The sequence below is a fragment of the Corythoichthys intestinalis genome, chromosome 13 (assembly GCF_030265065.1).
Source record: "Corythoichthys intestinalis isolate RoL2023-P3 chromosome 13, ASM3026506v1, whole genome shotgun sequence".
NCBI classification, from domain to species: Eukaryota; Metazoa; Chordata; class Actinopteri; order Syngnathiformes; family Syngnathidae; genus Corythoichthys; species Corythoichthys intestinalis.
Window position 1 is genome coordinate 18,305,644 of NC_080407.1, and position 27,669 is coordinate 18,333,312.

The 27,669-nt window shown below is 41.2% G+C and overlaps 1 protein-coding gene across 2 annotated transcripts in view; it reads left to right on the forward strand.

The window, feature by feature from the left end:
- The first annotated feature begins 486 nt into the window (after positions 1–486).
- The window catches only part of ahcyl2b (adenosylhomocysteinase like 2b), a 53,788-nt gene continuing 26,605 nt past the window's right edge, over positions 487–27,669 (forward strand). The window contains exon 1 of one of the 2 annotated variants that reach the window (XM_057854401.1): positions 487–870. In XM_057854401.1, the coding sequence (XP_057710384.1) occupies positions 544–870 (327 nt within the window). In that variant the 5' untranslated portion in view covers positions 487–543. The remainder of the gene's footprint in view (positions 871–27,669) is intronic. The other variant, XM_057854400.1, reaches the window with a different exon arrangement.

Below are 27,669 nucleotides of genomic sequence, written 5' to 3' on the forward strand. Positions count from 1 at the left end.
GCAAAAACGTATTAGAAAATGATGAATGTCACATTGAACGTAAACGAACCCGTTTCCGATAATGCACCTCGCGTTTTGTAGTCCACGTTGGAGCGTTAATGTATTTTGGCGCGTAAATGAGCGTTGTTAGCAAGTAGCAAAAGTTGCTACATATGTAAACACATTAAAATTTACTTTCATAACTAACACAAGTTTCCCAAAATGCCCTTTGCGTTAAGTTTCGTAGTCTATTTTGAAGCGTAAAAGCATTTTTAATACGTTGAAATGTAAGTTATGGTAGTTTGGGGCGTTGTTAGTAAGTAGCAAAAGGCGGTTACAACTAACAACGTTTCTTAAAATGTAGCTCGTAAGTTTTGTAGTCTACAATAAAGCATTCTTGTATTTTTAACTCTTAAAATTTTAAGTAAATGTAGTTTATGAGCGTTTTCAGGTAATTTGTAGTCCAAAATGAATTGAGAACTACAAAGACCAGAGTGCTTCAGCTTCCTCCACTCACATCCGCTCCCCTGATTGTAGTGTTGGGGAAAAGGGCGAAAGCTAGCGATGTCAGTACAGGTTTTGGCAGCGAAAATGGCAGAGGTCGAACTCAAAGACGTCCCGAAAGAACTACCTAACGACGACTCAAACACCCCGACGTCGGAGGGAATTATGGACAGAAACTACCCGCGCGAGGCCGGTTCCTCCTCCGCCACCACCACGGTGTCCCCGACCGCGGAGCCCTCCACTAAAGCCGGGGAATGCAGCTCGGGTTTGCTCGCCCCGAAGATGCCGCAGGCTTCGGCTATGAAGCGGCCGGACCCGCAGCAGAACGGCGGGGAGGCGTTCGTCAACCGGGACGGCACCGTGGCAGAGGCACCGCGAATGAAAAAGGTCAGTGGAAATCAGTGTTATTTTTCTTCCATTTTGCCTTCTTTCCCGCCGCGTGTGGAGAAGCTAACATTGCTAAGCAGCACCGCCGCTAATTCTGCAGTATAATTAAGCTTCATAACAACATGTTTACAGCATTCAAACTTGTCCAACGATGTTTTTATGTACGTTGTGTTCATTTCATCTCCTAACTGCTTATTTGTTCCTTAACACAATTATGTCTACATGATTACAACTAACTACATGAAACAAAAATATAATTATTTTTAGTGAAGTACTACAACTGTTATTAAACTTTGATAAAATGCTAAATTTTGGAATGTGTGGACATCAAGTGAACATACTGTCCTTTTGGTGTGACGTGTCTCACCAGATGTGGACAGGTAAATATTTACGGTAAGTCAATTTCCTCTTACAAATGACTTGACAGTAGGGCTGCAGCTATCGAATATTTTCGTAGTCGATTAATCAATGAACTAGTTACTTCGAATAATCGCGTAATCGGATAAGGAACATGAAAAACTTAAATACCTGAGCCTCAAACTGTATAAAAAAAAAAAAAAAAAAAGGATCTACATACAACAAAAGAACAATTGGCTAACTTATATAGAAAAAGTCCGCTAGCTTAAATGCTATAAAACGCAATGCTACAAATGGTTCGGACACATATTCCCACAAAAAATGGCTAAATGTACCTATTAACCCTTTAAGATCTGGGCCTATTTTGTCTGATTTTGCATGCCTTTGAAGTTGCCTTTATATTTCAAAGAAAGAATTGTTTACGGTGGCCTGGTTTGGTCCCTTTTTTTGTGACACCTTGAACTTCATGTCCAAACTGTTGTTTCCTTCACTGACCAATTATAAATCATCATTTTGGGCCCAAAAAGACCAAAAATTCCAAAATCGTTTTGTCAAAATTCTTAATATTGATGTCCAATTGACAACCAAACATGCGTAACGAACAGTTTTGAAATTGTAATATTTATTCAACATGTTAGGATGAACATTCAACCAAAAAAATTTAGAATAAATAGTCTTATATTTGACAATTCAACATAAACAACAGGTATAGCCATAGGCGTTTTTTGCCTTTATACATGCTCTAGTCAAAACAGGTTATATACAGCAGACCGAACAGTGAAAAAATATATACCATCTAACACAAAAAGTGTTTAGAGGCCATCTCTTTATGAGTTTAGGTATTGCGGCCCATCACCTGATGAAAACTATGTACACACAATCAAGCTTCTTGAACACACATTTATATACACAAATTGAGAAGACCGATTGTGGGAAAAAAAAATATATATATAACATTGGGGAAAAAAAGTATTTTCAAAAATATTTACAATAAACAAGTTAAAAAAATTTTCAGGCATGCCACTCCGAAAAGCAGTTTCGTCCTGGAATTAGACACAGGGCTACATCACACAGCCCACACTTCCATGGGGTGTTGGTCCTCTTTCCACCCTTCCATTTTCATTTCACTTTACTTTCATTGTCACTATAAATGTACTTGAAAAAAGTCAGTATTTATGAAAATTAAGTATAAAATAAAATATATACAGCAATAAATAATAATGGAAATCTATATGTATGACAATAGAAAGAATACCATAGCTGAATATGTGCTACATCCCTAATCTTCATATAGAAAGAAGAACACCACAAATTATAAATTCCTGCCTGGGATACACACAGTGCACGTACGACTTTGATCTGATATGCACATTTTATTATTATATACACAAACACACACTTATATTGCATCAAAATTAACTTTGTCTTGCAATATCAAAAACTTTCAAAAGAAACTTTTTCAGCATAAAAAAAAAAAAAAGTGAGTTGGCTTACCTCTGCTCGTCGATGGTGTCACCCACGTGTTCAAATCCGTCACTATCTTCACTCGAGGACTCTTCCGAAGAAGACGATGATGACGAATTTGGACCATCCTCTTCCTCAAGTTGATCAAAAAGCACAATTGCTTGCGCTAAATTTAGTTTTCCGTTCATTCTCAAAGTCACACAAAGTCGCTGCTCGATCCAAACGGCCGTCGCTCGCCACCTCGCTGCTTCAGAACACTCCTCCCTCTCGTTCGGTGGAACCTCGCACGGCAGTTATATTTATAAAAAAAAAAACGCATTTTGTGCTTCCACTGTGACTTCGAAAGGGTTCGTTTGATTTGTGTTTTTTTCATGGAGCTTCCGTTTTGAAAAAGGACAAGAAATGATGGAAATATAGACATAAACAAATGATCCATGCAGCGTTTTAATGTTTTTTTGAGAGGACAATAAAACTATAAAACTTAAATGACAATATCTCACGTTTTAGTTGGTCGATTGACTTCAAATAATAACGAGAGTAAACCGCAACTTCCGCACTTTAAAACGAGACCAACCAACGGCATGTGGGTGACGTAATTAAAACGTGTGGGCGCTTCAAAGACGACGTGCGCTGAGGATGCGCCGGCGCGTCCTTCGACTCTCAAGGGTTAACTAAATTACGAATGCATTAAAAAAACATTAGCTCAAACAAAAACTTTGCTTATGTTGGTCTTAACATGGAGCAGCTGGATTCAACCACGTGAAATGAGGTAGACTGGAGGGCAGTGTTTCCACCCAAATCAATAAAACTAAATGCAAACACTTTCAAAATAAACCATTACAATGCCACTTCAATTAAACGATTACTCGAAGCAGCAAAATTTAATTTGAATCTTTTTTTCTAATCGAATACTCGAGTTAATCGATTAATCGTTGCAGCACTACTCCATCCATCCATCCATTATCTTCCGCTTGTTCCGGGGTCGGGTCGCGGGGGCAGCAGCTTTAACAGGGAAGCCCAGACTTCCCTCTCCCCAGCCACTTCAACCAGCTCCTCCGGCGGGATCCGAAGGCGTTCCCAGGCCAGCCGAGAGACATAGTCTCTCCAGCGTGTCCTGGGTCGTCCCCGGGGCCTCCCGCCGGTGGGACATGCCCGGAACACCTCTCCAGGGAGGCGTCCGGGAGGCATCCGAACCAGATGCCCGAGCCACCTCAGCTGGCTCCTCTCTACGCGGAGGAGTAGCGGCTCGACGCCGAGTCCCTCCCGGATGACCGGGCTTCTCACCCTATCTCTAAGGGAGAGCCCGGACACCCTGCGGAGGAAACTCATTTCGGCCGCTTGTATCCGGGATCTTGTTCTTTCGGTCACGACCCAAAGCTCGTGACCATAGGTGAGGGCAGGAACGTAGATCGACTGGTAAATCGAGAGCTTTGCCTTTCGGCTCAGCTCCTTCTTCACCACTACGGACCGGTGCAGCGTCCGCATTACTGCAGACGCCGCACTGATTCGCCTGTCGATCTCCCGCTCCCTCCTACCGTCACTCGTGAACAAGACCCCAAGATACTTGAACTCCTCCACTTGGGGCAGGATCTCATCCCCGACCCGGAGAGGGCACTCCACCCTTTTCCGACTGAGGACCATGGTCTCGGATTTGGAGGTGCTGATCTTCATCCCAACCGCTTCACACTCAGCTGCGAACCGCTCCAGTGAGAGTTGGAGGTCACGGCTTGATGAAGCCAACAGCACTAAATCATCTGCAAAAAGCAGAGATTCAATGCTGAGGTCACCAAACCGGACCCCCTCAACGCTTCGGCTGCGCCTAGAAATTCTGTCCATAAAAGTTATGAACAAAATCGGTGACAAAGGGCAGCCTTGGCGGAGTCCAACCCTCACTGGGAACGAATTCGACTTACTGCCGGCAATGCGGACCAGACTCTGACACCGGTCGTACAGGGACCGAACAGCCCTTACCAAGGGGCTCGGTACCCCGTACTCCCGGAGCACCCTCCACAGGATTCCCCTAGGCACACGGTCGAACGCCTTCTCCAAATCCACAAAACACATGTAGACTGGTTGGGCGAACTCCCATGCACCCTCGAGGACCCTGCTGAGGGTGTAGAGCTGGTCCACTGTTCCACGGCCTGGACGAAAACCACACTGCTCCTCCTGAATCCGAGATTCGACTTCCCGACGGACCCTCCTCTCCAGCACCCCTGAATAGACTTTACCGGGGAGGCTGAGGAGTGTGATTCCTCTATAATTGGAACACACCCTCCGGTCCCCCTTTTTAAAAAGGGGGACCACCACCCCGGTCTGCCAATCCAGAGGCACTGTCCCCGATGTCCACGCGATGTTGTAGAGGCGTGTCAGCCATGACAGCCCTACAACATCCAGAGCCTTTAGGAACTCCGGGCGGATCTCATCCACCCCCGGGGCCTTGCCACCGAGGAGCTTACCAACCGCCTCAGTGACTTCAACCCCAGAGATCGAAGAGCCCACCTCAGAGTCCCCAGACTCTGCTTCCTCAAAGGAAGGCGTGTCGGTGGAATTGAGGAGGGCTTCGAAGTATTCTCTCCACCGACTCACGACGTCCCGAGTCGAGGTCAGCAGTACACCATCTTCACTATACACAGTGTTAATAGTGCACTGCTTTCCTCTCCTCAGACGCCGGATGGTGGACCAGAATTTCCTCGAAGCCTTCCGGAAGTCGTTTTCCATGGCCTCACCGAACTCCTCCCATGTCCGAGTTTTTGCCTCGGCGACTGCCGAGGCCGCAGTCCGCTTGGCCAGCCGGTACCTGTCAGCTGCCTCCGGAGTCCCACAGGCCAAAAAGGCCCGATAGGCCTCCTTCTTCAGCTTAACGGCATCCCTTACCGCTGGTGTCCACCAGCGGGTTCGGGGATTGCCGCCACGACAGGCACCAACCACCTTACGGCCACAGCTCTGATCGGCCGCCCAACAATGGAGGTGCGGAACATGGCCCACTCGGACTCAATGTCCCCCACCTCCCCCGGGACAAGGGAGAAGTTCTGCCGGAGGTGGGTGTTGAAACTCTTTCTGACAGGGGATTCTGCCAGACGTTCCCAGCAGACCCTCACAATACGTTTGGGCCTGCCAGGTCTGGCCAGCATCTTCCCCCGCCATCGGAGCCAACACACCACCAGGTGGTGATCGGTTGACAGCTCCGCCCCTCTCTTCACCCGAGTGTCCAAAACATGCGGCCGCAAGTCCGATGACACGATTACGAAGTCGATCATCGAACTGCGGCCTAGGGTGTCCTGGTGCCAAGTGCACATATGGACACCCCTATGTTTGAACATGGTGTTCGTTATAGACAAACCGTGACGAGCACAGAAGTCCAATAACAGAACACCACTCGGGTTCTGATCGGGGGGGCCGTTCCTCCCAATCACGCCCCTCCAGGTCTCACTGTCATTGTCCACGTGAGCGTTGAAGTCCCCCAGTAGAACGAGGGAGTCCCCAGAGGGGGTGCTCTCTAGCACACCCTCCAAGGACTCCAAAAAGGGTGGGTATTCTGAACTGCTGTTCGGTGCATAAGCACAAACAACAGTTAGAACCCGTCCCCCCACCCGAAGGCGGAGGGAGGCTACCCTCTCGTCTACCGGGGTAAACCCCAACGTACAGGCGCCAAGCCGGGGGGCAATAAGTATGCCCACACCTGCCCGGCGCCTCTCACCATGGGCAACTCCAGAGTGGAAGAGAGTCCAACCCCTCTCGAGAGGATTGGTACCAGAACCCAAGCTGTGTGTGGAGGAGAGTCCGACTATATCTAGTCGGAACTTCTCTGCCTCACACACCAGCTCAGGCTCCTTCCCTGCCAGAGAGGTGACATTCCATGTCCCAAGAGTTAGCTTCAGCAGCTGGGGGTCGGACCGCCAAGGCCCCCGCCTTTGGCTGCCGCCCAACTCCCTACGCACCCGACACATTACATTTTTTTTTGCAATAACATCACTTTTGAAAAAAGATTCGAATTAAATTTTGCTGCTTTGAGTATTCGTTTAATTAAAGTGGCGTTGCAATGGTTTGTTTTGGAAGTTTTTGCATTTAGTTTTATTAATTTGGGTCGATACACTGCCCTTTAGTGGCAGCAGCTAATATGATAACTAATTTCACATGGCTGAATCAGACTGCTCCCTGTTAAGACCAACATAAGCTAAGTTTATGTTTGAGCTAATGTTTTTTTTAATGCGTTCATAATTTAGTTTATGGGTATATTTAGCGGTTTTTGTGGGAATATGTGTTTGAACCATTAGTTAAGAGCATTGTAAAAAAAAAAAAAAAAAATAAGCATTTTATAGCATTAAAGCTAGCGAACTTGTGCTATGTAAGGTAGCTAATTGTTCTTTTGTTGTACTTAGATCCTTATTTTTATACCGTTTAAGGTTCAGGTATGAAATTTTTTTATGTTCCTTATAGAGCTGAAACGAGTACTCGAGCAACTCGAGTAACTCGAGTTTAAAAACTGATCCGAGTAATTTTATTCACCTCGAGTAATCGTTTATTTTGACAGCTCTAAGCATCACGTTTTGCTCGGACTACTTTTAATGCAGGACAACGCGCTGTCACGTGCGGAGAGGAAGAAGGGGAGAAAAAAAAAAAACTTACTGCAGCTGACAGCCGCTGTAGACCGCCACAAACGACGCCGACGTTGCCAAATACTAGCCCGCACGATGCTACGTTGGTAACAGCTAGCGTCTGATGCGTCTCATAAAGATAACATGTATGTTGAACTAGATGCGCAATGACAGACTCGGCCGCGTCTGGGCAGCGTTATTAAACAGCCGCCATCTTAAAGCAGTACAGCGCTAAGCGCTAGTAAAAAGCGCTAAGCGCTAATAAATAAGATTAACGTTACTGTCGCTACTAGCTCACGTAAAGTTAGCCCTGCGGAGGGCTAGGTTTCAATTAATTATGACCACTGTCGATGCGTGGCTAACGTGTCTTACATACAGGCTTTAACATAACATAGCATTGTGGAGTGATGAGGGTGTAAAATAAAAACTATCATGCTAACTATCAATTTTAGCTCAGTAGTCATTGCTGGATAAAACACCAAGTAGCACTGGTCCCTAATGTGCTCCAGTACAGCCTGTATCATACATTTATTTTGAACACTGCAAAAACTCAAAATCCTATCAGGACTTACAGTTTAGACTAACTTAAAACTTAACTAGAACTTAAAAATGGCTTGACACAAAGAGAAATTCAATTGAAACACGTGGGAAAAAATCCTAACTTTTAAGTGATGTGTGTTATCAAGCGTAACGGCATTTTTAGGTAATATATATACATATATATATATATATATATATATATATATATATATATTTTTTTTTTTTTTTAAATAAGATCTAAAAGTTTTTTGAGTGAAAGCAGTGAATTAATCTTTTTTTTTTTATTCTAGCCACATCTCAGATGCAATTGTTGGCTGTTTTCAACAATATACATCGAAAATAAAGACATTGATTGACTGAAAATGGTTCAAGATTAGATGAAATGTCTTGTTTTCTCATGTATATTCATAATTGCTCTTCACCTAAAAATATATTTGTTTTATCCGATTACTCGATTAATCGATATAATTTTCAGTCGATTACTCGATTACTAAAATATTCGATAGCTGCAGCCCTAGTTCCTTATACGAATACTCGATTATTCAAACAAACTAATTCAATGATGAATTGACTACTAAAATAATCGAAAGCTGCAGTCCTACTTCATATAGACCTTACATGTTGTTTTGTTGAGTGACATTGTTAAAACGTGTCTAAATCCTCATTTTTGAGCTTTTTAACTCATTGGCTGCCATTGCCGTCAATAAACGTACAATCCATTTGAACTGGGAGGGCTGGCAGCATGTGTGCTCATGATAAAATCAAATAAATTCACAGCAGGATGGTAAGAGCCACATAATAGCGTATCGCACGAATGCTATTTGGAAGTTAGACATTTTGGACACGCCCTCGCATACAAACCATGTTATTTCTGCTTGTTTTCTCCGTTAATCTTTCAAAAAAGAACATGCCGATCAAACACTGCTGCGATGGAACTTGGAGAAACTTCTCTGGACGTTACGACATATGAAGGATGTTTTCTTCATACGTTTCCCTTGCCACAAATGCTAACGTCATGAATATTAATGCTCAAAATTGACGTGTTGCTAGCGGTACGCTAGTGAATGTCTATCGTTGTCAATGGCACAGAGTAAATAACATTTTTAAAAGTTGCATTTTTTGCTGTTTTTATTTAATAAAAAGAATTTAAAAAAATGTTGAAATTTGTTTTCGCTTTTTATGGTAATTTTTTTTTTTTTTTTCAATAAATTGGAAATACATTTAAATATTAAATTTTTACTTTATACTAAATATAAATACTTATACTTTTAAGATATTGTTGAACTAATAATTGTTCTCTTAAATGTTACCATTATCTGATTTCATAGTACATTATATACCTGTATGTACTGTAATTTTCAGACTATAAGCTGCGACTTTTTTCGCTCATTTTGAATCTTGAGGCTGATAGTCCAGTCCGGCTTATTTGTTGATTCATTTGGGTTAATAGGTAACGCTTTATTTTTACAGTGGCCTCTTATGCCCGTCATAATTATGCCATGACACTGTCATGAGCATTAATGAATGCTTATAGCAGATGTCATGACGTGTCATCCTGCAAATTATGTCACCAACTCCATTTATGTCCAGCTGGAATCGTTTGCATCTATTCAAATGCCAGATAATTTGCCGGATGACATTAAATAACATCTGCTATATGCATTAATTAATGCTCATGACAGTGTCATGTCATAATTATGATTGCCTTATGACAGTCTTATGGCGCCACTGTCAAAAAAGTGTTCTTAAATAGCATAAATAGCAATTAATGAAACAACTGGAACAGTAACTGAAGAAATAACCCTAACCCTAATGCATGCTAGGAGGCATGTTGGACGACAACAGTGTTGACATCAGGTGGCAGCAGAGCTTGATTGTCTTCCCGTGATGGCCAAATGAAGCTTCTTGAAGCAATGAAGCTTTGCAGCTAATTGCTTCAAAGCTTCATGGTGGTTCATTTGATTTTCTGACAGTGTTTTGATGCCACTGTTAAGAAAGTGTTGCCAAATACCATGAATAGCAATTAATGAAACAGCTGGAGCAATAACTGCAGAAATAATTAGCACAGAACATGCATTTTATTCGTTAATTACATCTGTAGTGCTGCAATGCATGCTCGGAGGCATGTTGGACGACAACAGTGATGGCAGCAGAGGTTGACCATCTCCCCCAGGAGAGCAGTGATGGCCAAATGAAGCTTTTTGAAGCAATGAAGCTTTGCAGCTAATTGGTTCAACGCTTAATGGAGGTTCATTTGGTCGTACGACAGTCGTATGACGCCGCTGTCAAATAAAGTGTTTCCGGTTAATATCTTTTGGTGTAAATATCCCATACAGTACAACTGCGGCTTATCTGTGAACAAATGTCGTTTCGTGTCAAATTTGGTGGATGGCGGCTTATAGTCCGAAAACCACGGTGCATATTTATTTACACAGATGATAATATTTATAACAATATCTAATCTATATAATAGATTTATTCCACAAATATGAGGGGAAAAATACATTTTCTTATTAAAATACAAAATACAAAACAATCAGTAAAAAAATAACTAAAATTTATGGGGGGGGTTTCAGCCTCATAATAGTTAACTCATTCACTCCCAGCCATTTTCACCGGTGCAACCCCCTTCGCTCCCGGCCGTTTTACTGGATTTTGACTGATTTTGCAAGGCCCACAGAAAATTCTGTTCTATTGCTATATAAACATGGAACCCACCAAAAGAAAGATTAGACTTTCTTCTTTCAGCAGGGAAAAAAGTTAGTTCGTATCTTTTTCTATTCTTTAGAAATCAGCATTAGAAAATAGCTTAGTTTGAGCAATTTTCCAATTTCTGATGAAAAAACAGAGAAATTGAGCTTTTTGTGAAAACATACATTTCAAACATAAGTTTGACTTTAACACAGCTTTAGTTACATCCCAAACATCTGAATAATGTTTTCCTTTTACAAAATAACATAAACAACAAGACAAATAGAGCTTTTGATTGCAAAGTAACAATTTATTTACACATAACCAACTGAGAGATGACGCTGTTGTGGCCGCGACAGCCGGGGTAAACTTTTCCCTCATCTCCCCGTCTCATAAAAATGGATTTTTTTTTTTGTCTCTGCGGGGTCTGCTCGGTGAGCAGCATGGACTCAACTAGTGCTGCAACGATTAATCGATTAACTCGAATATTCGATTAAAAAAAAAAGATTCAAATTAAATTTTGCTGCTTCGAGGATTCGTTTAATTAAGGTGCCGTTGTTATGGTTTATTTTGAGAGTGTTTGCATTTAGTTTTATTGATGTGGGTGGATACACTGCCCTCTAGTCTGCTTCATTTCACATGGCTGAATCCAGCTGCTCCATGTAAGACCAACATAAGCTAAGTTTTTGTTAGAACTAATGTTTTTATTAAAGTTTTTATTAAATGCATTCGTAATTTAGTTTATCGGGATATTTAGCCATTTTTTTGTGGGAATATGTGTCTGAACCCTTTGTTTACAGCATTGTTAAAAAAAAAAAAATCTTAGTGTTTTATAGCATTTAAGCTAGTGGATTTTTGCTATGCAAGTTAGCCAATTTTTCTTTTACTGTACATAGATCCTTATTTATTTTGTTTTATTGTTTTATACCGTTTGAGGCTCGGCTCAGGTATTTTCATTTTTCATGTTCCTTATACGATTATTCGAATATTCAAATGAGCTAGTTCATCGATTAATCGACTACTAAAATAATTGATAGCTGCAGCCCTAGACTCAACAGCATCGTCTGCTGCACTGGTGGTCCCGGTCGTTCTGCTCGGTCGTCCAGCGCCTGGCATCCTGGACGTCCATTCGGTTGTCTTCCGCCGGCGCCCCGGCTGTGCGCATTCGTTCCGTTGAATCGGGTTGCGGGTCTTACCAAATGTGCTACTGCCCTCCAGTGGCCAGTTTTATTGCTTTAAAATGGATTTTCAGCATTGTGCTTTGGAGCTTAGTTGAATAAGAACCCAGAGATGTCTCTTGTGGAAAAAAACCCCGTAAAAGACGTATAAATACATATTTGGGACACTGAAACAATTAAAAATAGAACGCATTCATATGATTTTGGGAGCAAATGAGTTAATATTGTTTAATAGTAAATATTACCATATTTTTCGAAATTATTATTTTAAAATTGAATTTTCCACAAAACAAAAATATTAAATATTCTTTTAAAAAAACAATAAATACTTGGGTTGTTCCGATCATGTTTTTTTACTCCCGATCCGATCCTGATCGTTTTAGTTTGAGTATCTGCCGATCCCGATATTTCCCAATCCGGTTGCTTTTTTTTTTGCTCCCGATTCAATTCCAATCATTCCCGATAATTTTTCCCGATCATATACATTTTGGCAATGCATCAAGAAAAAAATGAATAAAACTCAGACGAATATATGCATTCAACATGCAGTACATAAGTACTGTATTTGTTTATTATGACAATAAATCCTGAAGATGGCATTTACATTATTAACATTCTTTCTGTGAGAGGGATCCACGGATAAAGACTTGTGACTTTGTATATTGTGACTAAATATTGCCATCTAGTGTATTTGTTGAGCTTTCAGTAAATGGTACTGCAGCCATTCAACCCAAATGCATGATGAGAAGTGGAACCATGACTGTGCGTAGTGCTACCAATTGATATATCTTCTCTGCGTTGGGAAATAACATAAGGTGTTAAGAAAAAAGATCAATTGCTACCTTGCTTCCCCATATTGCTTCCCATGATATTTCTAATGGTAGGGAGGGGGATTGTCAGGCTTTTAACCTATTAAAAAAAGGCTCCAAAGGCTGCCAAAATTCACTCTACTCATTTTATGCTGCCTTTTATCTCTCTAAATGGGTAAAACGGCGCCATTACAGATTGAGCGCGACAATGCGTGAGTGGGTCGTACAGCGCATGCATTAATTGCGCTAAATATTTAACGTGATACAATTTTAAAAAATTAATTACCGCTGTTATAGGGATAAATTTGATAACCCTACCTTAAGTCTAAACTAAAGACTTTGGATGAGTGTAACAAATTATGTCTGTAACGTTAAATACAATTAGAAAACGATGTAATTAAAAAAATATATATATATATTAAAAAAAGGCATGGCCGATATTTTTTTGCCGATTCCGATACTTTGAAAATGACGTGATGGGACCCCGATCGCCGGGACATCTCTAATAAATACTAGAGCTGGGAATCTTTGGGCACCTAACGATTCGATTACGATTACGATTCAGATGGTCCGATTCGATTCTAAAACGATTATTGATGCACCCCCCCCTTTTTTTTTTTTTTTTTTTAATATTTTGTACATTTGTTCCAAAATTGTTCAAAAATACTCTCAGGCTAAACCAAACTACTATTTCAGTATCAAGTTAACATATAGCAGTAAACAAATATACAAAAATAACACTAAATAAAAAACTCCAGTCCCCATTCTGTATCAGCAGCTTTAAACTACATTCAATTAATTTAATGTTGTGAATCAACCGTTAAAGTTGTTAAAATTGCTCCCGTTAATCCGTAATTTCCCTTTTGTCAACTTTCGACATGTGAAAGTTTTAAAACTATTTTAAAGATAGATTCAAGTCAATATTTTACCGATTTAGGAGTATTTTAGATAAAAAGTTAATTAGGTTTGCGTGGAAGGTTCGCTACAACAGCCTTGCAGAGAATTGTACTGCTTTAAGATGGCGGCCGTTTACTACGTCTTCATCTAGCTTTTTGTAGATGTGCTGCAAACGCTACCGCTACCGTAGTGCATCTAGTCTTATATAAATGATATCTACCGTAACATTATGTGGATGACGTACTTTTGTAGCAGCTTCAGGTATGTTGTTGTGTTTTTTTATCTCGTGGCATGAGTTGAGCTAGAGCCGTGAGTTGAGCATTTGCATTACCCGAGGGGCCGGGTAATGAGAAGCATGATGTTTAGCTACTCTCGCTCCGCTGCTCATTGACCGCGCGGCGCGCTGAGTGTGTTGTACTTCCGCTTTACTTGGCATATTTCAATAATCGGAATTTGGATGTTTGTGAATCGTTCTCGAATCTTCCACGGCTGAATCGCGAATAATCTAAGAATCGGAAATTTTGCACACCTCTAATAAATACATTTAAAAAAATACATATAATCCCACTTTTGGTGGTCCTCAAAATCAGATTCTCTTAGTCACTAATCAAAATGAGATACTTGCATTCACCGTTGCGTTACAATTCACTTCCCAGCCCTTTGAATTCAAACAGATTTGACGTCTATCGACGACAATAGTAGCCGATGACTTAACACTCTTCATTTCAATCATGTGCGGCGATCCCTAGGGAATTGTTTCAAGCCAATATTAATTCCCCTACGCATCCGGCCGGGTGGAAGGTTATCTATTTATAGCTGCACGCAGTCCCTATGGCATTAAATGTATATTTATATATGCACATAGCAAGAACTGCGTGCATCTGTTTGACTCCTACAGTCCAGTTGACAACTGGTTAACGCTTTTAATCTTCATCATGTCCCTGCATGAGAGGATTAAAAAGCTTGCTCTGTTGTAACCCGGGCCCAGATGTGAGCTCTTTTAACCTGTTGTAAACACACACACACGACCATTTTTCTATTTTTTTTTTTCTCCTCAAACGCCTTTTTCTTTTTCCAAGGCAAACATCCCAGATGGTTTCCTGCAACAAACCATCTGTTACCTACAGTTAATCATTCTCCACTGTCCCTTTTTTTATTCCTGGATGATTGTTGTTTTTTATTAATACTAATGCAAGATTGCAAACCATCCTGCTTTGATGTAAGGTTATGTCACATGCTCTAAGCCGGTGTTCCTGGTATTGCTGGCCGGCTAACAGGCTTACAACGTGACCCGTGGCTGCCCTACATGGGAAGTGGAGTGGATGAAGGAATGGGTTATGTATTTCAAAAACAGCATAAATATGATTGAAGACACTACAGTGGGGCAAATAAGTATTTAGTCAACCACCAATTGTGCAAGTTCTCCTACTTGAAAAGATTAGAGAGGCCTGGAATTGTCAACATGGGTAAACCTCAACCATGAGAGACAGAATGTGGAAAAAAAACAAGATCAAACTGTCTGATTTTTAAAGAATTTATGTCCAAATTAGAGTGGAAAAGAAGTATTTGGTCACCTACAAGCAAGCAAGATTTCTGGCTTTCAAAGAGGTCCAACTTTTAACGAGGTCTAAAAAGGCTCCGCTCGTTACCTGTATTAATGGAACCTGTTTTAACTCATTATCGGTATAAAAGACACCTATCCACAACCTCATTTAGTACACTCCAAACACCACTATGGCCAAGACCAAAGAGCTGTCGAAGGACACCAAAGACAAAATTGTAGACCTGCACCAGGCTGCAAAGACTGAATCTGCAATTGGTGTAAAGCAGGGGTGTCCAAACTTTTTGCAAAGGGGGCCATATTTGGTGTGTTAAAAATTAGTGTTGCACCGATACCATTTTTTGGCCCCGATACCGATACCTGGCTGTGCAGTATCGGCCGATACCATACCGATACCACCCCGATTATATATATATATATATATATATATATATATATTTTTTCTTCTTAATCCCCACCCCCCTCAAAGAGCTACATAATTGGATGTGAAATCATTGCTATCAAGGCTTTGTCAGGCTGTTGCTTACCTTTGCAAAATAGGAAAAAGTTCACTAAACCCTAGTAGACAATAGTTGAATAAACCTTCCGCTCTCAAAGGCCAAAATAGTGCTAAATTTGTGAAATTAATAAAACATGTATAATACTAGCCCAAAAGTAATAAAGTAAAAATAAATTCATAATAATAAACTTTTTTAAACCTCTCAAAGTCCAAACAGTGCAACTTTCATGAAATTATTGTCACATTCTGCTGCTGGTTAGATTGTGTTTTGTTGCTGGGTGTGGGGGCGTGGCACTTGAATCCAATTCAGGCTCATCAACGCAGCATTTAAGCACGGGTGATCTCAGAGAAGGCTGCCGAGATATTTGCCTTGCTGATCGCTATTTGACATCTGGCACAATAATCTCGCTACATTTGCTTGTTATGCCCCTGCATTGGGTTTTTCTGTTAGTGTGCTGCTCTCGTTTGTAACCGCTGCCTATCATCTTAGATTGTCCGTCGACCTGCTGTCACGGACTCCTTTTGTTATTTCTACTGTCCAGCGATCGCGTGTTATTTTTTGTTTGCAATCATTAAACCCTTTTATGTATCCCCCGCTTGTTTTCTGCTTCGAGGTTCAACCTTGTTTCCGCATTTGCGGACGCTAACAATTATAAGTAATAATAATTGACCACAGCATCCTGTCTCTCCTTTTTTTCGGGAGGTGGGAGTCCCTTATTTCTATTTCTGAAAGGTGGCAACAATACTTTGGAAACACTTCCCAAATTACTGCGGCATTTCTTTCAGTAAAAGACAATAAAAGTAAAGTAGACGAAGTGAACTGACCAGAGATTGTTGCTCCGGTCCAGCGGCCTTTTTCCTCTGGATAGCAGTCCTGCTCTTGCAGGCTCAAACTCGTTGTGTTCGTTCACGTTTCGTCTTCAAATGTTTTATCAAGTTCGAGGTATTGAAACTGGCCGATTTGACTCCACATCTCCAAACTTTCAGGCCGCAAATCTTGCATGCAGCCATTGATTTTAATCGACGGGATTTCTATTTGGAAATATTTCCCGACCGCCGCGGCGCCGCCATATTTCCTGGTTTGTTTTTCGTCCATATGAAAAAGCCCCCTGTTGATTGGAGTGGCTATTGGCCCGCTCTCATTGGTCTGGAGCAGGCCAGTAGCGATAGCTGCTTGGTGTTCACGTGTCACCACACAACACAGAGACAGAGTGTAGTGAGCGCCAGAAGGAGAAAAAGGCTGTGGTCAAATGTTATAATAATGGACCGGTAAATGGTATCGGCGCCGTCTTTGTTGGTACTCACCGATACCACCATTTCGGGCCGGATCGGCGCCCCCTGCCGATACTAGTATCGGTATCGGTGCATCTTTATTAAAAATGCGGGGGGCCGACCTTGGGTGACGTCCTTTACGTAGAACAATTTATTTAAGCAAATTTTAGCAAGCCATTCTGTGTGTTACATTAGCTTTATTATTTTTTTAATGAATAATTTAAACAATCTCGCAACTAGCCTTTGTGGCGTTCTCTTTCGACTCTTGGGCTCTTGCGAAATACTATTGCTGTAAAATTAAGCTAGCTTCAAGTTGGTTCAATTTCTTGCTACGTATCTTCCCTGTAATCTTGTCAGCGTGTCTTGTTTGATAATATCCCCTCAGATTGAACTCTTTAAAAACAGCGACTGTCTCTTTGCAAATTAGGCAGACACAGTTGTTGCGTATTTTAGGGGCAGTTTACATGGCGACTCTGCGACACAAAGACGCAATGACTGAGTAGCGGAATTGCCTCGCGTGCATATGGTGTCGGCGAAGACGTAAGGTGAAGACGAAAAATTCTGAATCCTGCCTCCAAAGTGGAAGAATTCGATTATGGGGGCTTGAGGGGGGGCTTGCTCCGCATGAATATCAAAAGCTCCTGCGGCGCGAGACCGCGTCCATGATGTCAGCACTCGTACATGTCACATGCGTGCGCAGCAGTGCTACTAAACATTAAAAACAGCAAATATGGCGGAATGTCTGCTTTAATTTACTGTTTTAATAATATTTTTAAAATTAAATATGTTGATTGTTTCCATTTTTGTGCCTTTTTGAACAAAAGAAAAATTCCATTTCTTCGAGTGGGCAGGCATATTTTTTTCCGGGCTGAGGACCTTGTTGAGGTCAAAGTGCATCATTCACTGTCGCCTTGTAAATCTGCACTGCCCCCTAGGGCCTGGCATGAATACTACATCGTTTTCATGCGGAATTTCAACATTGTTCGAATGGAGCAGGCCCATATAGATGAAAATTTGAAATTTTTCGTATTCTCGGAGAGCCACCGTGTAAACGGTCCCTTAGTGTAGAAATAGTCCAATTTCCACCTATCCTTGAAGCGTCGGCCGTCGCAGTCAACTTTCTTTTTTTTTGTTGATTGTCGCCATTTTAGAAAATTGGGAGTAAAGGGTCACACAAGGTAATGATGCTTAGATTGCTGCAGCCTTTTAGTGGGTAAATGAGGAGCAGCATTTAGTGTGTAAGCTACTTCATATGCTGGTAGCAGTACTGCTGACCAATTTATTAAGTCTGTGTGCGGGCCAGACGTTATTGATTTTATGACAGAGGCTGGGGGCCGGATGAAATTTGACCACGGGCCGCATTTGGCCCCTGGGCTGTACTTTGGACATGTCTAGTGTAAAGAAAAATGGAAGACATACAAGACCACTGATAATCTCCCTCGATCTGGGGCTCCATGAAAGATCTCACCCAGTGGCGTCAAAATGATAACAAGAACGGTGAGCAAAAATCCCAGAACCACACGGGGGGATCTAGTGAATGACCGACAGAGAGCTGGGACCACAGTAACAAAGGCTACTATTACTATCACAATGCGCCGTCAGAGACTCAAATCCTGCACTGCCAGATGTGTCCCCCTGCTGAAGAAAGTACACGTCCAGGCCCATCTGCGGTTCGCTTTAGAGCATTTGGATGATCCAGAAGAGGACTGGGAGAATGTTATGGTCAAATGAAACCAAAATAAAACTTTTTGGTAGAAACACAGGTTCTTGTGTTTGGAGGAGAAAGAACACTGAATTGCATCCGAAGAACACCTGATGGGGGAAAATATTATGTGATGCCTTAACATTAGCACATTATGCCTTTGTGATGTATGATTGCTTCTGTGACATAGATTGTAACAACTTCTATTGTTTTTTACCTTGAGTTTCATAGTAAGGAGGGAATCTCACGAGATAACTTGTTTTGCACCATAGCATTGTTTCTTACACGCCTGGTTTCCATAGTTAGGAGGGAATCTCACAAGATAACTTGTTTTGCACTCATAATATTTACCATGGGAACACAGCATCTGCTACCGGACGGCACAACCTGGGAACCAAGCAAAGAAAAGCCCCTTTTTCGAGGGGCTGAACCAAAAGTAGCTTTAATGTTTAATGTCGCCTGGGAGCGGAGGTTGGCCGTCTCCGCCCCCGTGTGGCGCGTTCCTACAAAAACCGGGCATTTCCGGGCGACCAGTGAAGTCCGCCAGCGGGTCATGTACGGATCGCCTGGCTTTGTTCCTTCGCCGCCTTACCGGAGCGTTGGCTCCCGCTCATTTGTCACGGTAAACGATTTTCATTGCTAAGGGACACCTGGTTGTGCTGTAACAGTAGCGCAGGGATTCTGGGATGACAAATCTAGCGTCATCGTTGCCATTTGTTATGCTTGCTTTTGATACTTGTTTGCTTGCTCTTGTGGGATTGTAATCAATAAATCTCATTTATTCTGCATTTTCTCATCAATAAACATCGTCTATTGAGCAAAAGTGTGCTGGTTACCAACTCACCACGAACCTGGAAATTTCGGAAAACAACACCATACCCACTGTGAAGCATGGGGGTGGAAACATCATTCTTTGGGGCTGTTTTTCTGCAAAGGGACCAGGACGAGTGATCTGTGTAAAGGAAAGAATAAATGGGGCCATGTTTCGAGAGATTTTGAGCGAAAATCTCCTTCCATCAGCAAGGGCATTGAAGATGAGACGTGGCTCGGTCTTTCAGCATGACAATGATCCCGAACTCACAGCCAGGGCAACAAAGGAGTGGCTTCGTAAGAAGCATTTCAAGGTCCTGGAGTGGCCTAGCCAGTCTCCAGATCTCAACCCAATAGAAAATCTGTGGAGGTAGTTGAAAGTTCGTGTTTCTTAAGAACAGCCCCAAAACATTACTGCGCTAGAGGAGATCTGCATGGAGGAATGGGCCAAAATACGAGCAACATTGTGTGAAAATCTTGTGAAGAGTTACAGAAAATGTTTGGCCTCCGTTATTGCCAACAGAGCCCCAGATCAAGGGAGATTATCAGCGGTCTTATATGGCTTCCATTTTCTAATAATTGCTCCCAGAGTTGATTTCTTTACACCAAGCGTTTTACCTATTGCAGATTCAGTCCTCCCAGCCTGGTGCAGGTCTACAATTTTGTCTCTGGTGTCCTTCGACAGCTCTTTGGTCTTGGCCATAGTGGAGTTTGGAGTGTGAGTGACTGACATTGTGGACAGGTGTCTTTTATACCGATGATGAGTTAAAACCGGTGCCATTAATACAGGTAACGAAGGGAGCCCCGTTAGACCTCTTTAGAAGAAGTTAGACCTCTTTGACAGCCAGAAATCTTGTTTGAAAGATTGTTTGTAGGTGACCAAAGAATTATTTTCCACTCTAATTTGGAAATAAATTCTTCAGAAATCAAACAATGTGATTACCTGCCCCCCACCACACACACACATTCTGTCTCTCCTGGTTGAGGTTTTACCCATGTTGACAATTACAGGCCTCTCTAATCTTTACAAGTGGTAGAACTTGCACAATTGGTGGTTGACTAAATACTTATTTGCCCCACTGTATACGAACCATTTTTTAAGAGAAGAAAAAAGTTAGCATTTTATAGCATTTAAGCTAGCGTATGTTTGCTATGTAAGTTAGCCAAGTTGTCTTTTGTTGTACTTTGAGCCTCATTTATTTTTTTATACCGTTTGAGGCTCAGCTCAGGTATTATAATTTTTTATGTTACTTATCCAACTACTCGATTATTCGAAATAACGAGTTTATCGATGAATCGACTACTAAATTAATCATTAGCTGCGGCCCTAGTTGCCAATGAATTTGATAACTGTAGTTTACAACTGTATCGATTAAGTCAGGAAGCTGTAATAATATATGTGTTACTTTGAGAAATAAATGCAGTCCTTTAGGTGAGCCTAAATCCACAGCTCAACATTAGTACCATCAGAACAAAAATAATTGAATTATTTTCCATAAAAAGAACGTGTGTATGACTCGTATCATGTTTACATTATACACACACTCACTTTCTCAACACAGTTGCCAGAGTGAAAAGAAAAACGTTTTACCACCGCTAGACACACTAAACACACTGGAGTTAACTCTCGTAGCTAGTGGGAAACGTTCATGACAGTGTTTACAAACCTTTAATTTTGTATAAAAATCATATTGGAGCTGTTGCCTCCTCGGCAGCCACCTTGACTGGCCCTCCTTCTCTAAGCCGTGGCCATCTGTAACTTTTGTGTAGCCAAAGTATTCCCATACCAGCGATTTCGTTTTCTTCGAGGGGAGAAAAAGTTCATAAGTTTCATCTCCTCCAACCATCTTGTATCATAGCTGAGCAACAACCAATGGAGGAGGGTTGAGCCTTACAGCTGCAAGCGAGGGATTTCTCCCTGCATTTTTGGGACATAAAAATAGCTAATATCTTAGGGACGGTATAACGGAAAATTTTTGCTGTTTTGAAACCTTGATGTTTTATACCACGGTTTACTGTGGTATGAAAAAGTTTCTGGACCTTTTTGGAATTTCTCAAATTTCTGCATAAAATAACCATCAAATATAATCTGATCTTTGTTAAAAATCACACAGATGCAAAAAGAGTGTCTGCTTTAACTAAGACCATCCAAACATTAATAGGTTTTCATATTTTAATGAGGATAGTAAGCAAACAATGACAGAAGGGGGAAAATAAGTAAGTGAACCATCACATTTAATGTTTTGTGGCCCGCCCTTTGGCAGCAATAACTTCAACCAGACACTTCCTGTTGCTGGAGATCAGTCTGGTACATCGATCAGGATGAATCTTGCCCATTCTTCTCCACAAAACTGCTGAAGTTCAGTCAGATTCCTGGGATATCTGGCATGAATCGCTGTCTTTAAGTCATGCCAAAGTATCTCAACGGGGTTCAAGTCTGGACTTGGCCACTCCAGAACGTGTATTTTGTTCTTCTGAAACCATCCCGAAGTTGATTTACCTCTGTGTTTTGGATCATTGTCTTGTTGCAGCATCCATCCTCTTTTTAGCTTCAACTATCTGACAGACAACCTCAGGTTTTCCTGCGAAACATCCTGATAAACTTTTGAATTCATTCTTCCATTAATGATTGCAAGTTGTCCAGGCCCTAAAGTAGCAAAACAGCCCCAAATCACGATGCTCCCTCCACCATGCTTCACAGTGGGAATGAGGTGTTGATGTTTGTGAGCTGTTCCATTTTTCTTCCACACATGTTGTGTCTTACTCCCAAACAATTTAGCTTTAGTTTCATCAGTCCAGAAAATATTTTGCCAAAACATCCGTGGAGTGTCCAAGTGCCTTTTTTGCGAACATCAAACGAGCAACAATGTTATTTTAGACAGCTGTGGCTTAGTCCGCGGAGTCCTCCCATGAACACCATTCTTGGCCATAGTTTTACATGTAGTTGATTTGGACTGTGCCAGAAATTTCTGCAAGTCTTTAGTAGACACTCAAGGGTTCTTTTTTACCTCTCTGAGTATTCTGCGCTGAACTCTTTTTTTGGTGCACGGCCACTCCTTGGGAGAGAAGCAACATTGACAAACTCTCCATTTGTAGACAACTTGATGAACAACCAGACTTTTAGAGATGGTTTTGTGTCCTTTCCCAACTTTATACAAATCACGAATCCTTAATCGCAGGGCTTCAGACAGCTTTTATGACCGAGCCATAACGCACATCAGACAATGCTTCTAATCAAAACATTTCTTACCAGGTGTGCATTTTATAGTGGGCAGGGCAGCTTTAAACCACTCACCAGTGGCACACTCCTGACTTCGAGGCAGTTAACATGGCGACTCTGCGACACGAAGACGGAATGACTGTGTTGTGGAGTGGCCTCACATTCGTATGGTGTCGGCGAAGACTAAGGGCAAAGACGCAAACCTTGGAATCCTGCCTCCAAAGTGGAAGAATTCGATTGCAGGAGCTTGAGGGGGGCTTGCTCCGCATGCATATCAAAAGCTCCCGCGGCGCGGGACCACGCCGATAAGATCAGCACTCATACACGTCACATTGGGCGTGCGCAGCGGTGCTACCTAACATTAAAAACGGCAAATATGGCGGAACGTTGGCTTTAATTAGCTGTTTTTAATAATACTTTTAATCGAAATAGGTTGAATGTTTCCATTTTTGTGCCTTTTTGAACAAAAGAAAATACCATTTCTTGGAGTGGGCGGGCAAGTTGTCTTCTGGGCTGAGGAGGTCAAAGTGCATCCTTCGCTGTCTCCTTGTAAATCTGCACTGCTCCCTAGGGCCTGGCATGAATACTACATTGTTTTCATGCGGAATTGCGACATTGTTCGAATGTAGACGGAACCATATAAATGCAAATGCGCCCCCCCCTCCCGACATTATTTGCTTGCTATCCTCATTAAAATATGAAAACCTATAAATGTTTGGGTGGTTTTTGTTAAAGCAGACACTGTTTTTCCATCTGTGTGGTTTTGACAAAGCTCCAATCACATTTAATAGTGATTTTATGCAGAAATGTGAGAAATTCCAAAAGATTCAGATAATTTTTCATACCACTATAGCTTGAGGCTTATATCACTCACACATTTCATCGTGAGTTCCTCAGAGGTTCCCACCCTTAATAATGACTAATCCCGGTACTCGACAAACAAAGAATGACGGGAACAATCCATCTGTGCGGTGATTAGCGTCAAAGCGTGTCGACGGCTATTCAAGGTGGTGTAAAGGACCAACAGTCCATTTCCTGAGTAAGCCTCAAAGGACGGGAAGGAGATTGTTAAGAAGGTGTGAGCTTTTACTTTTACACGGCGGAGAATTTTGTACGAGTGCACGAGTACTGGCAATATACTTTATGGTCGGAACAAAGGAGATGAAGCGGAAAAAAGAGAGGAAGCTTGGCTCGGGGCGATAAAGAAGCGGTCTCGAGTGGCTTTCAAATAAATCGGCAATAAAGCAAGGCGACTTTTTTAATGATGGCAGGGCGACCACAGATGATATTATTGATAGTTGGCTAATTATTGATAGTTGGCTAACTATGATGTGGTTGACTGTTGTATTACTGTTTTCCTAAGCGATGTTTGCAAATATCTCATTTGGATTAAACGTTAAGATAATCTACTTTCAAGCATTACATAATCTAGACAATCTATACTGTTTTTATTCTGCTGTGACATAAATAACTTCAAATCCATTTGTATTGACTACAGCCCAACATGTCAAAGGAAGCGTGTTTGAGCCTTTACATTAGTTCACACTTGTCGTACAAATGTTGACAGCTGCACCGAGACACTCGACTACTTAACTGTCGGATACATTTGGCAACTTTTATAGACTCAAAGCATGTCACAAAAATGTTACGAGAAGAATTAGTCTTAAAAAAGAGACTAGGACAAATGCTGAGTTGGAATGTGTTTAGCACTAGTAGTGCTGCAACGATTAATTGATTAACTCGAGTAATTCGATTAAAGATTTGAATTAATTTTGCTGCTTTGAATATTTGTTGAATTTAAGTGGCATTGTAATGGTTTATTTTGAAAGTGTTTGAATTTAGTTTTATTGATTTGGGTGGATACACTGCCCTCTTGTGGTGACTGTGAGCATGACATAACTCATTTCACATGGCTGAATCCAGCTGCTCCCTGTTAAGCTCAACATAAGCTTATACGTGTTTTTATGCATTCGTAATTTAGTTTATAGGGAAATTTAAAGCAGGGCCAAGAATGAAAAGTGGTATTTGATGTGTGGCAAAATTGATTTTGACATGTGGGATTTATTTTTTGGAATGTGGCAAAATGGATTTTGCCATGTGGCCTTTTTTTGGTATGTGGCAAAATTGATTTTGCCATGTGGCGCTTTTTCTGGTATATGGCAAAATGGATTTTGGCATCTGGCAATTTTTTTGGGCATGTGGCTTTTTTGGGGTATGTGGCAAAATGGATTTTGCCATGTGTCATTTTTTTGGTATGTGGCAAAATTGATTTTTGCCATGTGGCCCTTTTTCTGGGATGTGGCAAAATTTGCCATGTGGCATTTTTTTTGGTATGCGGCAAAATTGCTTTTGCAATGTGGCATTTTTTTGGATATGTGGCAAAATTGATTTTGCTATGTGGCCCTTTTTCCGGTATATGGAAAAATGGATTTTGGCATGTGGCTTTTTTTTGGAGTATGTGGCAAAATGGATTTTGCTATGTGGCCCTTTTTCCGGTTTATGGAAAAATGGATTTTGGCATGTGGCTTTTTTGGTATGTGGTAAAATTGATTTTGCCATGTGGCATTTTTTGGGATATGTGGCAAAATGGATTTCGTTGTGCAGCATTTTTTTCCCCATGTGGGAAAATGGTTTTGGCATGTGGCTTTTTTTTTTTTTTTTTGCATATGGATTTTGGCATGTGGCATTTTTTTTTCGCATGTGGTAAAATTGATTTTGCCGTGTGGCATTTTTTGGGGGGATGTGGCAAAATGGATTTTGCCATGCAGAATTTTCAAGTTTTTGACTGAGCTAATGTTTTGAAGAAAATTAAGAAATATGGCGTTGAAATGGTTTGTTTTGAAAGTGTTTGCATTTAGTTTTATTGATTTGGGTGGATACACTGCCCTCTAGTGGTGACGGTGAACATTACGTATTTCATATGACTGAATCCAGCTCCTCTAGTGGTGACGGTGAACATTACGTATTTCATATGACTGAATCCAGCTCCTCCCTGTAAAGACCAACATAAGTTTTTGATTGAGCTAATGTTTTTTAATGCATTCATAATGTAGTTTATAGGTATACTTAGCCGTTTTTGTCGGAATATATGTTTGAAATATTTGTTAAGAGCATTGTTTAAAAAAATATATATATATTGCATTGAAACTAGCGGACTTTAGCTATGTAAGTTATCCAAATGGTCTTTCTGTTGTACTTAAAATACCTGAGCTGAGCCTCAAACGGTATAAACAAATGAGTAAGTACAACAAAAGAACAATTGGCTAACTTTCATAACAAAAGTCCGCTATCTTAAATGCTAGAAAATGCTTTTTTTTTTTTTTTTACAATGCTCTTGACAAATGGTTCAATCACATATTCCCACAAAAATGGCTAAAAATACCTATGAACTAAAATTATGAATGCATTGAAAAACATTAGCTTAAACAAAAACTTAGCTTATGTTTATCTTACCAGGGAGCTGCATTCAGCCATGTGAAATGAGTTTTATGATATTCACTTTTGCCACTAGAGGGCAGTGTACCCACCCAAATCAATAAAACTAAATGCAAACACTTTCAAAACAAACCATTACAATGCCACTTTAATGAAACGAATACTCGAAGCAGCAAAATTCAATTTTCTTCTAATTAAATTACTTGAGTTAATCGATTAATCGTTGCAGCACTATTTTGTAGTCGATTAATTCTTTGAAATTAATGGCACCCATCAAGTAGGTTTTTTATTGTCACAATTTATTGATTATTTTGGAAAAATAAGATTTAAAAAATATATGGCGTTATAATGGTTTGTTTTGAAAGTGTTTGCATTTATTTTTGTTGGTTTGAGTGGATACACTGCCCTCTAGTGGTGACAGTGAATATGAGATAACTCGTTTCACATTGCTGAATCCAGCTGCTCCCTGTTAAGACTGATGTAAGCTAAGTTTTTGTTTGAGCTAATGTTTTTAATGCCTTCGTAATTTAATTTATAGGTCCAGTATATTTTGCTGTTTTGGGGGAATATGTGTTTGAACCATTTGTCAAGACCATTGTTTAAAAAAAAAATGCATTGTTGATGTTAGCGCGGTGGCGCTCTGAAATAGAGCAAGGCTCTAATTTTGGCCCTACCTCTGGGCGCAAATTCATTCAAAGTTGCCGTTCCGTCCAAGACGGCCGTCCACTGCTCACTTTCGCCGAAAAGTCCAAAATACTGTAATGATCCAGATGGAGGGAAGGAGAGGAATAGGTATTGGCGTACCCACTTTATCGTGGCAACAAAAAATAAACAAAAAAAAACAACATTTGCTGCAGAATGCGACCGCTATCTCTCGCTATTTCGCCCGTTCTCCTATTCTTCCTACTAGCTTCCCTCTACGTCACAGCTCTCCAGTCCGATCGTCTCTTAAGGGGGCCTCGCTTAGTTACGGACATTGCAATAATCAATGAATAGGTTGCCGCTGAACCCTTCACACTTGGCTGCTGCTAGTTTGAAACTGCCTTCAAAAAAAGCATGTCATTTGCGAGGCGTGGCGGCTTTTATTTTGGTGTGGCGGTGCGCCACAATCTGTTATGTGTAGGGGAAACCCTGGAATAGAATATCTGTTATTGGCAGCAGACATCGATAACTGTTCCGGCTGCAAAGTGTTGTCACATCAGATTTTTTAACTATCCAGCAAAGAGAATATCTAAAGGACAAAGTAAAACCCACTCAGACCGGTTTCTTCCTCGCAATAAAACTCATTGACCTGTTGTTTTATTCAAAATAAAGCAGCACCACCCTTGCCTGGATGCTGTTTGATGTAATTATAGTCAACCCCTTAGGGAAAGAGTGCTGTCTTTGGCAACATTGGAGGAAGATGAATACAAAACAAATAGAGGCAGAAATAGAGGTGTCCAAACAAAAAGTGTTTTTACTCATGTTTTTGGGGTTAATTGTGCCTTCGGCTACTATTACCAAACCATTGATACTGTTTCAGTCCACTGAAAAGCTTTATTGAGCCATTAAAAGCGGTAGCAGGATGTTTGCTTGATTCAACTTATGCACCTTACAGCTCAATAATGCTCAATAACCACTGCTAGCTGCGTGCTTGCCGTGCGTGTATACGCGCCGTTATATACGACGCTGGCGCTTGTCGGTGCGCATAAATCAACAGGAAGCGCTCTTACATCACCACCGCCCTCGGGGCAAGCGTGACGGGCCACCTCACGCTAGTTGCCTCCTCT